A 13,332-nucleotide genomic window follows, 5' to 3' on the forward strand; every position below is an offset into this window, starting at 1 on the left:
AAGCATATAATTCAATAGCATTAGGAACACTCACAGTGTTGAGCAACCCTCATGACAATCATTTCAATACTTTTTCATCATCCCAAACATAATCTCTGTACCGATTAAACAATAATCTACTATTTCCCCTAACACACACATACTTTTCTATATTACTTATCATAAATATCAGAAGAGCCCTTACCCTGACAAGTACTTCTTGGCATTTATTCTGATACTTAAAAAAAATTAATTTACTTATTTAAATTGGAGGCTAAATACTTTATAATATTGTAGTGGTTTTTGCCATACATTGACATGAATCAGCCATGAGTGTACATGTGTTCCCCATCCTGAACCCCCCTCCCGCCTCCCTCCCCATCCCATCGCTCAGGGTCATCCCAGTGCACTGGCCCTAAGCACCCTGTCTCATGCATCGAGCCTGGACTGGTGATCTATTTTACATATGATAATATACATGTTTCAATGTTTCTCTCAAAATCATCCCACTCTTGCTTTCTCCCACAGAGTCCAAAAGTCTGTTCTTTATATCTGTGTCTCTTTTGCTGTCTTGCATATAGGGTCATCATTCCATCTTTCTAAATTCCATATATTTGCATTAGTATACTGTATTGGTGTTTTTCTTTCTGGCTTACTTCACTCTGTATAATAGGCTCCAGTTTTATCCACTTCATTAGAACTGATTCAAGTGTATTCTTTTTAATGGCTGAGTAATATTCCATTGCATATATGTACCATAGCTTTCTTATCCATTCATCTGCTGATGGACATCTAAGTTGCTTCCATGTCCTGGCTATTATAAACAGTGCTGCGATGAACATTGGGGTACACGTGTCTCTTTCAATTCTGGTTTCCTTGGTGTGTATGCCCAGCAGTGTGATTGCTAGGTCGTATGGCAGTTCTGTTTCCAGTTTTTTAAGGAATTGCCACACTGTTCTCTATAGTGGCTGGACTAATTTGCATTCCCACCAACAGTGGGAATGCACCCTCTCCAGCATTTATTGTTTGTAGACTTTTGGATAGCACCCATTCTGACCAGCGTGAGATGGTTCCTCATTGTGGTTTTGATTTGCATTTCTCTGATAATGAGTGATGTTGAGCCTCTTTTCATGTGTTTGTTAGCCATTTGTATGTCTTCTTTGGAGAAATGTCTGTTCAGTTCTTTGGCCCATTTTTTGATTGGGTCGCTTATTTTTCTGGAACTGAGCTGTATGAGCTGCTTATATATTTTTGAGATTAATTCTTTGTCAGTTGCTTCTTTTGCTGTTATTTTTCCCATTCTGAAGGCTGTCTTTTCACCTTGCTTATGGTTTCCTTCATTGTGCAAAAACTTTTAAGTTTAATTAGGTCCCATTTGTTTATTTTTGCTTTTATTTCCATTACTCTGGGAGGTGGGTCATAGAGGATCCTGCTGTGATTTATATCAGAGAGTGTTTTGCCTATGTTCTCCTCTAGGAGTTTATAGTTTCTGGTCTCACAAATAGATCTTTAATCCATTTTGAATTTATTTTTGTATATGGTGTTAGAAAGTGTTCTAGTTTCATTTTTTCACAAGTGGTTGACCAGTTTTCCCAGCACCAGTTGTTAAAGACATTGTCTTTTCTCCATTGTATATTCTTGCCTCCTTTGTCAAAGATAAGGTGTCCATAGGTGCATGGATTTATTTTTGGGCTTTCATTGATCTATAGTTCTGTCTTTGTGCCAGTAACATACTGTCTTAGTGACTGTAGCTTTGTAGTATAGTCTGAAGTCAAGCAGGTTGATTCCTCAAATTCCATTCTTCTTTCTAAAGATTGCTTTGGCTATTCAAGGTTTTTTTTGTATTTCCATACAAATTGTGAAATTATTTGTTCTAGTTCTCTGAAAAATACCATTGGTAGCTTGATAGGGATTGCATTGAATCTATAGATTACTTTGGGTACTATACTCATTTTCACTATATTGATTCTTCTGATCCATGAACATGGTATATTTCTCCATCTATTTGTGTCATCTTTCTTCATCAGTGTTTTATAGTTTTCTATATATAGGTCTTTTGTTTCTTTAGGTAGATTTATTCCTAATATTTTATTCTTTTCGTTGCAATGGTGAGTGGAATTGTTTCCTTAATTTCTCTTTGTGTCTTCTCATTGTTAGTGTATAGGTATGCAAGGGATTTCTGAAACCCCTTGCATTCTTATTCTGATACTTTAAAAAAAATTCCCACCCCCCCTTTGGCCACTTGACAGGTGGGATCTTAGTTCCCTGACTAGGGGTCCACAGAGTCAACCACTAGACCACCAGGGAAGTCCTGTTTGGATACCCTTGAATTATCTGGATTATTAATTGAATTCTAATTTTCATTTTCCCATACAAGATTCCATTTTCTCGCAGCTTAACATCTCTGAAATTGAGTCCCAACCTACAACCAATGACATCTTAGATTCAATCAAATTTCCTTAGAATGAGGGTTTATGGCCCAAGGGCTGTGCTCAACTTTAGTTTGGTCTCTCCTCACTCTTCATTTCAGTGTGATTACAGGAGTCATTTAATGGCTAATTTATTTCTGCTTGCATATAGTTTTACTCCCATTCTTATTGATTTAATTTTTTTTTCAGTCTATAAAACATTATAGGAACTTCTCAAAGTAAAGTTTATACTAAAAGGTGAATTCAGGAAATGTTTTTCTTACACCCCTTTCACTCTCTTCTCCTTTACTCTTTGTAGTAATCAACTTCACTATTTTCCATTTTTACTGTGTTCTTTTATGCAAAAATATGCACATATATCTCTTTTTATGCAATGGGTAATACATTTTATGTATTCATGTAAAAAATATTAAATATTTCACAGAAAACACTCCTTAATGGTTCCTATGTATTGTTCATTTTCTGTTTATAAATTCATGGTCTTCCATTGGTAAGTATAACAGTTTCCTCAATCAATGTCTTGTTTGGGCATTTTGATAATTTCCAAGATTTTCCAATTCAAGTAATACATTTATATTTTTAGTGGAGAGTTTCCATCAGGATAAATCCCTGGAAGTAAGGTTCCTGGGTCAGAGATTAAAGGCATATGTAGTTTCATTAAATATTGAAAACTGTCTTTAGATGTTGTACCTGTTTATACATGCCCACAGACAGTATGAAGAGAGCCTGTTCCCCTACAGCTTCTCCAACAGAGAACATGGTCCAGCTTTGAATCAGAACCAATATGATAGGCGAGAAATGGTATCTCAGTGTATTTTTAATTCACGTTTCTGCTTTTTTCATTTTTTTCTAAAACTAGATTACTATGACTGTATTATTCATTTGCTAATAATTCCCTAGGTCTGGAGCAGGGATGTATCACCCCTTAATTTCAAGCACTCTCCTTTCCAGTATCTGAAATCAGGGTTTGGTTAACAGCCAATGAATACATTTGTTGGAATTCCAGATGGGTATCAAAATATAAATTGACTTGTATGTATTGCTATTAAAAGGTCCCTATATAATATTAAATGGTGAAAAAGAGACTGCCCAAATAGCACGGTCTCATTCCTGTAAAACCACACACATACAAATATGCCACAGAGAAAATAGAAGGATATTCCTCTAAATAAGAATAGGTGCTATTTCTTGGGAGAGATGTAGAGGTTTTGTCAGATTTTTATTCTCTACTGTATTGGAATTCTCTACTGTATTGGTGAAATTTTTACAATGAGTACAAAGTCATTTTATAACTATAAAATAACTTAAATTTTAAATTTTGAAAAAAATTTAAAAATCTCAGTAAGATCCAGAAAAGAACCCATTTGTGACTAAGGATAATGGCTGATGGTAAGTGAATAACAGAGTACTACAAACACACAGCTGTTCTCACCTGACCTCTCAAGGAAATGAAGATGCCAAAATCCAGTGAGTAATTGGGAAACATCCTGCTACATTTATAAATGCTAAAATGGACTGGCAAGTTAGGAAGTAAATGTCAGAACTAAATGGTTATTCACTTAAAAATAATAAAATTGTTTAAAAATTAGGCTTGAGATACACTTTGAAAACTAATATCTGAAGGCTAAGAGTTACTGGAAACTGGAAACCAGAAAGACCTCAAGAGTGATCAAACAGAAACATGGATACAAATAACCAAAAAGTGATAACCAAAGGGGAGGACAGTAACATGTGATTCTGTTTGCAACTGTGAGCACCATACAGAAAGATACTGTGGCTAAGAATTAAAAACAGGAAATACATTAAGTACAAGCAGAAGTGAAATATTTCACTTAATGTATCACTTGAGATTCTGACAGCTGTTTCTGGGGAGATACATAAAACAAAAACATGGAAAACATTTGAGAGGAGTATCCAGCAATAATCTGAGTCAACAGATACTGAGATTAAATCACCTGAAATTGCTCCATGTTTTTCCACATAAGCCCATTGATCATAATGCTGAAATGCTAGAATGACAAAAGTTCCTCTGAGTCTATTTGTATATATTGTCATTTTTTCTATGGCTTTACTCAATCTATTGTCACAGGTCAATAAGGTGAAAAACCTCCCATAATAATCCTATTTGTCCACTTCTGGATTTCTAAAATTTTGCAAATTTATTTCCAATTTTGAACTACACTTTAGTATTCTGTGTAATATATTTATGTATTATGTATTCATAGTAATATTAACTTTATAAATTATTGCTCTGAAACTTTTCCTTAATGTCACTTTATTAGTATTATCATCAGTTTTCTTTTCTGCAAGGCAAATGGTGAATCTCTGTCCAATATTCAAGTATAAGGTTCATCTCTCCATTTATGTTTTTTATAAGCAGCAATGCTATAATAAAGAATATATCTGGCCGTTGTCCCTGGTTCCTGGAACCCACTTCAGTATTCTAACTGGAAAATTCTATGGACAGAGGAGCCTGGCAGGCTGCAGTCTGTGGGGTCACAAAAGTCAGACCAGACTTAGCAACTAAACCACCACCTGCCACACAGTGGCCAAAATCCTTCATATTTGGAGTGAGGGGAGTATCTGTTATACTGATGAGGTGACTCAGGATGGGGTCTGGTCACCAGGAAGATCAACCCCATGTCAGGCCAGCCAACTTTGGGCCAGCCTGACCTTAGGGGAGGGCATAGGGCTGGGGACTGAACTCATCTGTGTGACCAAGGATGTAATTACACATGTTCATGTAATTAACGGAGAAGGTGATGGCACTCCACTCCAGTACTCTTGCCTGGAAAATCCCGTGGACGGAGGAGCCTGGTGGGCTGCAGTCCATGGGGTCGTGAAGAGTCGGACACGACTGAGTGACTTCACTTTCACTTTTCACTTTCATGCATTGGAGAAGGAAATGGCAACCCACTCCAGTGTTCTTGCCTGGAGAATCCCAGGGACGGGGGAGCCTGGTGGGCTGCCGTCTATGGGGTTGCACAGAGTCGGACATGACTGAAGTGACTCAGCAGCAGCATGTAATTAAATTCCAATAAAAACTCCGGTCACTCAATCTCTGTGGAGCTTCCAAGCTGGTGAACACATTGATGTGCTGGGAGGGTTTGATCCAAAAGAGACACTCATGATGAAGTATCATTCATTAACAGATTATTTTTACTTTGTCATTTGATGGATACCAGTAGAGGCTGTATGAAAATTTTTTTCATTATTGCAGGTTCCTGGGTCAAGAACCCAGAAAGCCAGGCAATAAAATTAGTCTTTAGTCTGTCCTAATATTTTGCCTTGAAAAATTCCACCAAGTGGAAGACCACAAAAGAAACCTAGCTGACTCAGCAGGTTCTGTGTTCATTTTCAATAGATGACATATCTGAAACATTTTTATGACTAACCTGTAAGAAAGGTTAAGAGGGTGGGTGTATCTTTAAGAAACTGTCACAAAAGTGAACGATCTTGGGTTAGTTTTGAAAACAAGGAGGGGGGGATGGAAAGTAGAGAGTCTGCCTTTCACCAAAGCTTACTGGAGGATAATCTTCAGGATAACATTTGAAAAGAAAAGTGGGAACACAGCCAATTTTGAGGAAATTGTTTTCATTAATATTCAGATGTAGTTGTAAACACCTTGGTTGGGAGTTATTAGTTACTTGATTTAGCATAACTCTCAATATGAAAAATAATTCACTTCTCAGTATAACTAAAATGATCTTTGCCAAGGGACTAGATTTGTATGCACATAGAGCAATTGTTTCTTAATCAAGTATGAAAAATCTCAAGTTACTGTATTGCTCTTTGCACACTGTGTATTCAAAATTTTCAAGGGATTATATGTATCAGGTTAACAAGCTGATGACTGGAATTAGAAAGCAAATAGCACTGAGATACGTCTTATATTCTTTTCAAACCAACAATACTGAAGACTATTAACTGATGTTCACTAAGATGACTCTAGGGGCAAAATATCTTGAAGGGCCTTCTGCATGAATGTATTTATAAAATAAGGGAATAACATTTGCCTGTATGGGGCTATATAAAGATTAGCTGATGCATGCACACAAGCAAAACAACATACTTTAGGCACAAATCAGATGTTCAATAATTCCTGACTGAACACAACCTTCAAATAACCAAACATGCTCAACTGACTATATCAGGTCAAAACATAGATTCTCACATTTAAGAAAAAGAAATGAATCTGTCATAGATCTAAATTATTCTTACCTAACCAAGGAAAATAGACTTAAGTATAGACTTATAAATCCTAAGATAAATGCAGTTTCCTGTGACAAGTAAGAATGCAGTGTGTTTTAAGGGTTCCACAGGGTATTTTAAAGGAGACTTCTTATAAATACCAGTTCAGTTCAGTTTTCTTTAACGGTTAAAAGATTCAGAATTATGATGCTAACAATAAAGCAGACAACAGATCTTATACTTCAAGGAATGAGTAAAATTTATATCATCACAAAATTTTCCTATCTTAATCTCTATCTAATGAGTTCTTTTAAATCTTCTTCCCACATTGCATTACTAATCAACACTTTACTTTCCAGTTTCTCTTCATTAGCTCTGCTAAGAATCTGCAGTCACTCCTCTTAGAACTGTGTCCATCAGATCTAATTTAAGGAATGCTTGTCTTATAAAAATAATTTAATTTTCTTCCTCCACACTGCTTTTTTTCAAACTACATTGATAACTGGGAGTTAATCACACTACTCAAGCAATATCAATATGGTAAGAACTGAAATCAAACTATGCCTGTAAAAAAATTTAATAGCTCTAAAATACCACATATACTTGAATGCAAGTCAATTTTTCTCCTAAAATTATTCCCATTGAGAAGAATATGGAGGGTTACTTTATTTTGAAGTCTTCAACCATTACTTTAAGGAAGGTCTTTGGGAAGGAAATTAACTTGAAATGACTTCAACCAAAAGCAATTTTAGATACATACCCAGGTTTAAAAAGCATGTATCTCAAAGAATTTAGAAGTGAGGATGATATGCTTTGGAAAGCTCTGTAATAGGGCTCCAAAAGGATCTGGTGATGTCAAATGTGCATAAAAAGTGAAAGTGAAGTCATTCAGTCATGTCTGACTCTTTGCAACCCCATGGACTGTAGCCCACCAGGCTCCTCCATCCATGGCATTTTCCAGGCAAGAATACTAGAGTGGGTTGCCATTTCCTTCTTCAGGAGATCTTCCCGACCCAGAGACTGAACCTGGGTCTCCTGCATTGTAGGCAGACGCTTTACTGTCTGAGCCACCAGGGAAGTCCCAAATATGCATAAGAGGACTTGAATACATCTGTTTATGAGTTAATGCATTTTAATATAACACACAATTGACATTTAAACATACACATCGCTAAAAGTTTATATATTTTAGTTTACCAAAAAAATTTTTTGAGGAATTCTCTCATCAGAGAAATGAAAAGTATAGCCTTACATTTGGCTGGATTCAGAATTCAAGTTTTAGAAGCACTTTTATACTAGAAATATTAACAGAAGGCACAGTGACAGAATTAAAATATATGAAGTTAATTTGATTACCTCATCAGAGGCCCCCCTGAATATCTCAGCCTATGGGTCATGCAGTCAGGCTCTACTGCATTACTTTATTTTGTACGTGTCAATTCTCACAATGTGAAATAAATTACTTATATATTTATTGATACTTGGCTGTCTTGACTGGAGTGAGAGTCACTCACTCATGGAGTGAGTCCCTGCGAGAGGGCAGGGACTGGGGCTGGTCCTGTGAACTCTGGGCAGGAAGGAAGTTTGTCAGAGTCGGGAAAGGGAAGGAGGAGGTGAAGGCAGAAGCAGCTGGAGTAGAAGCTTATTGAATCTACTTAGGTCAGCAATCTGTGGGCTCTTCTTCTTGCAATGAGCGTATGTACAAACCAAAGATCATCCATATATTTCCGTATTAGTCAAGAAACACAAAACGGAAAAAAAAAAAAAACATGAAACTAGAAGGACTAGAAGGAATTCAGTTTATTCATATAATTCTTCAAGTTCCAAGACAATAATATTTACAGACAAGCAGTTTTTTATTAATAATGCTTGCTCAAACTTTAATTTGTTCTATTTTTATTTTTAGAGCCAAAACACAAACTTGAGAGGAAGAAATGCTTCATTTTTTCATGTTCTGTTTCAAAGTGCAGGTTTTAAAATGTAACTCAATGTTTATAAGGTTTTTTTCATTACACTTTTTGCAAGAAATTAAAACTCACGAAATAAAAATATCACAAAGCCAATATTCAACAAAATCTGCGAGTTGTTTAAAGAAAGTATCTTTAATCAGAATACTGAATTTTTGATTAACCTAATAGAAAAAATTTTAATAATAAATCTGCAACATCTTTCCCTAACCAAACATTAAACAAATGGGAAAAGCAAAGTCATTCTTTGAAAAACAGCTGATATTACTGCTTTAATACCTTTTCAGGAGTTCTGATTTTTACAGAATTTTTCCAAATATATCAATTATCTGGGCAAAACATTTATGTTATTTTTGTACTACTTTAGTTCTAGAGTATTTTTCTAATTCCTGTTTCAGTTGCAGTTTTTTGCTTGACTTTCCCCTTTTAAAATCTATTTGTTAAAGAAGAACCCTGAAATACTCTGAATTCCATCTTATTTGGTTAATGTGACTAATGAGACTTACCCTGGAAGATCTTAGTGTTTTTCTAAATTGAACAATTAGCTACTCTACAATAAATGTGGCTGAATCACACTCTCTTTGGATACCTATACTAGATAACATAAAAAGTTAGCTAACATAAAAAAGTTGCCAAAAAAAAAAAAAGTTGAAAAAACACTTTAGCTTTGCTAGTTATTTAGATTTAGCCAATGCAAATCTCTTTACCACATTTTAGGGCCCACTAGACTTGGGAAGGGGCTTACCTGGTGGCTCAGATAGTAAAGAATCTGCCTACAATGTAGGAGACCTGGGTTTGATCCCTGGGTGGGGAAGAGCCCCTGGAGAATTGAATGGCTACCCACTGCAAGTATTCTTGCCTGGTGAATTCCACAGACAGTAGCCTGGTGGGCTACTGTCCATGGGGTAGCAAAGAGTTGGACGCAATTGGGCGACTAATACTTTGACCTTCAGACTTGGGAAAGTCTATCCAGTTGTGAGGGATCTTTCTGACTTGGATCTTACAGAGACAGGGAATGATTGTTGGTGGGCAGAGCACTTGCTGAACACACTAAGCCCTGTTGTTTAACGAGGATTATTACTCAAATACTTTTTACTTTCGTGGAATGTTGAAAAGGAAAAAAAAATCTATGATCACACCATTAAAAAACTTGTGTTGCATTATTTAACTACTGAAATATAACTCAACTAATGGCACAAGCTAAAGACATTATCCTCATTATTTGCTATAAAATCACTAGAAGAGCCGTTTCAATTATAAAATACAAATAAAAAAGAATCTGGTAGAAAGGGCTCTTCTGGAAGAAGGTGTTAATGTGCTTTAAATTTCAATATCATGATCTAAAACTGCTTCAAACATAAAGATTTTTAAAGTCTCTACTCAAGGACAAACACTGAAAATATGCAAACCTCCTTCTCTGTTAAAATATATTATGCCAGTTAAAATTAGAAAATATTGAAATTAAAGGTATTTCTCATATTAGATAAATTATATGAAGTTTCAAAAATTATAAAATTATTGGTCTAATGACTGATCTAAGTAAAAAAAAAATGCTTAAGTCATATGGCATAACACTACCATAAATTTGTATCAAAAAATATCAGAGACAAAAATCTTGTTTTCAAGAATTACTACTATTACTTACCCTTAATCATATTAAATGTTACATTTACTCTCCTTATTCCATTAGCATAATCCCAAAGAGATTCTTTATATAATTGTAACAGCTCTAATAGCAACATCTCAAAAAATAAATTTCACAATATAGTTATTGGTTCTGAAGGCTAGATGAGTACTGAAAATAGCCTAGTATGCAGTTCACAAAATTAAATGGAAATTCTTTGGCATTTAGATGTCAGAGGTTGATTTCTTATTGCATTATATGATATACTATTGCATTTAAATGTTTTATCAAGTTTGTAATGTTTATAATTTCTTACTAATTGACATATTTTTAAATGTTAAAAATAAAAAATACATAAGTAAAAAAATACTTGGATAAACTTGTTAAACCCCCTTTATTTTAGTAGACAGAAGACAATTCTCAACGTCCTGGCTCAAAGGGTTCTTGATGGCATGGACCTGGAAGAAAAAAAAGCATGAGGATTTGAGATGAGTTAATGATGCAGACAGACGGCATGTTTAATAGGAAAGCGGAAAGAATCCAGTTAAGTTATAGCCAAAGAAATCAGAGTTCGGACTGCACATCTGCCCTTCACTAGCCGTGGGATCCTGACAAAACTACAATATTTAATCCTCTCCAAAGAGTAGCTTCCTCATCTGTAAAAGGGCAATAACATCCCTGTATCTCTCTCATGTATCTTGTGAGAATTAAGTGGAATAAAGGATGTAACTTGTCTTGCACAAGGGCTCTCTCAGCTCTCCCTTTAGTTCCACTATGGTGCTATGTGCAAGCAGCAAGAGCAACAGCAAGGAAGTGGGCCACAGGGCTTCTCACATCTTAAGAAGGATACGGTTTGTTTTAGTGTGATGTGATCTCTATGGATTATTTTCACTCACAAAAACTAAAAGATGTGCTTACTGTCTTCTAATTGTTTTAGAGTTACTCTTTGATACGATAATAAGTGCTTCCCTGGTGGCACAGAGGTAAAGAATCTGCCTGCCAATGAAGGAAAAGCAAGAGACGCAGGTTTGATCTCTGGGTCAGGAAGATCCCTTGGAGGAGAGCATGATAACCCACTCCAGTATTCTCGCCTGGGAAATCCCATCGACAGAGGAGCCTGGTGGGCTACAGTCCATGGGGTCATAGAGTTGGACACGACTGAGTCCACACAGAGGCACATATTTATAAGTAAGCAATTGTTTCTTTTCCTTTTATTTTCACAATAATATAAGTGACAGAGAAGGCAATGGCACCCCACTCCAGTGTTCTTGCCTGGAGAATCCCAGGGGCGAGGGAGCCTGGTGGGCTGCCGTCTATGGGGTTGCACAGAGTCGGACATGACTGAAGCGACTTAGCAGCAATATAAGTGAAGTGAAAGTCGCTCAGTCGTGTCTGACTCTGCGACCCCATGGACTATCCATGGAATTCTCTAGGCTAGAATACTGGAGTGGGTAGCCTTTCCCTTCTCCAGGAGATCTTCCCAACCCAGAGATCAAACCCAGGTTTCCTGCATTGCAGGCAGATTCTTTACCAGCTGAGCTACTAGGGAAGCCCAAGAGTACTGCAGTGGGTAGCCTATCCCTTCTCCAGCGGATCTTCCTGATCCAGGAATCAAACTGGGGTGTCCTGCATTCCAGGAGGATTCTTTACCAACTGAGCTATAATATAACCCAAGGAAACATGTAACCAAATATAATAATAATATAACCAAAAGGAAATCAACCCTGAACATTCATCGGAAAGACTGTTGCTGATGCTCCAATACTTTGGCCACCCAATGGGAAGAGCCAACTCATTGGAAAAGACCCCAGTGCTGGGAAAGATTGAGGGCAGGAAAAGAAGGGGATGACAGAGGATGAGATGCTTAGACAGTATCACCAATGCAATGGACATGCATTTGAGCAAACTCCAGAGACAGTGGAGGATAGAGGAATCTGGAAGGCTACAGTCCATGGGGTCACAAAGAGTTGGACACAACTTTAGCAAATGAACAAGTCAAAGTGATAACAATTAAAAATTTTGAGAAGTAAAGCTGGATTTGATTCCAGAGATAGCTTTTTTAGCATCATAATAATTATTAACACAAGAAAGTTCAAACTATGAAAACCTTTATGCAGCAACTACATTAAAGATTTCCTATTCTGACATTTCAAATGTCTTTTTTAATTCATAGGTTTGCCATGTCTACTACACTGTGTTTATCATTAAAGCAGCAACAGCAATGTATCAAACTGAGCAAAAAGGAAAAAGCATAGTCATATACCCTCCCCGCCCACTTCTTTCCCTCCTCCTTTATAGTTTTTTTTCAGGCTATGATTTAGGTGAAAACTTTCCAATCCTGTTTAAACTTACTTGGTGGAGTGGGATGGGAACGAAAGGATACAGAGATAATCACACCACCACATAACACTTTTTTTGTGTAAGAAATGCACACAAAAGGACTATGGAAATACAAGAGGAACGGTCACAGGAGAGAACAGTAAGCAGTTCACTGTGGTTTGAATATAGAGGTGGAAGTGATGGGAAATGAGGCTGTGTATGCAGGGCTGTGAAGGGCCCTGCATTCCAACCTAACCTATTTGAGTTTTGTCCTATAGGTTAACGGGCACTGGTGGCAACTCCAATATACAGGTGCTGCTGTGATGAGGTTTCCTAATTAGAAACAGAACTACCCTAACTTTCCCTATTCAGACAAATGAGTGATAATCCAGTCAATAAAATTTTCTCCTTTAGTTTGTAAAAGATTCCAGGATTGAGAAAGAACTTTTTAAAAAAACACAATTCAGCAATTTATTTATTTAAATTTTTAGCCACACACCATGGCATGTGGGACCTTAGTTTCCTGACCAGGGATCAAAGCCACGTCCCCTGCATTGGAAGGCAGAGTCTTAACTGTTAGACCACCAGAGAAGTCTCTCAACATGTTTACTGAACTCTCTATTTTAACAAATACAAACCCTTGATAGTGTTAATATATTTTCTTCCTTCTTTTATATTGCAGTTAATACCAAGTAGAGGCAAAAAGTCAAATCAAAGCTTCAAAACTAGTTTTTGGCTTAATTTGCAAGTGGTATTTTTCACCTTCTATATCTGAAGACACACACAACTTACAAAACTATGATTTTCCTTGAGAAACAACTTT

The 13,332-nt window shown here is 36.4% G+C and overlaps 1 protein-coding gene across 2 annotated transcripts in view; it reads right to left on the reverse strand.

Moving 5' to 3' along the window:
• Positions 1-8,384: 8,384 nt before the first annotated feature.
• Positions 8,385-13,332, reverse strand: part of TEX15 (testis expressed 15, meiosis and synapsis associated) — an 81,686-nt gene continuing 76,738 nt past the window's right edge. For both annotated transcript variants that reach the window (XM_027530059.1, XM_027530060.1), the window contains exon 11: positions 8,385-10,648. In XM_027530059.1, coding sequence (XP_027385860.1) covers positions 10,611-10,648 — 38 coding nt within the window. In that variant the 3' untranslated portion in view covers positions 8,385-10,610. The remainder of the gene's footprint in view (positions 10,649-13,332) is intronic.

Source organism: Bos indicus x Bos taurus, chromosome 27 (genome assembly GCF_003369695.1).
Source record: "Bos indicus x Bos taurus breed Angus x Brahman F1 hybrid chromosome 27, Bos_hybrid_MaternalHap_v2.0, whole genome shotgun sequence".
Classification (NCBI taxonomy): Eukaryota; Metazoa; Chordata; class Mammalia; order Artiodactyla; family Bovidae; genus Bos; species Bos indicus x Bos taurus.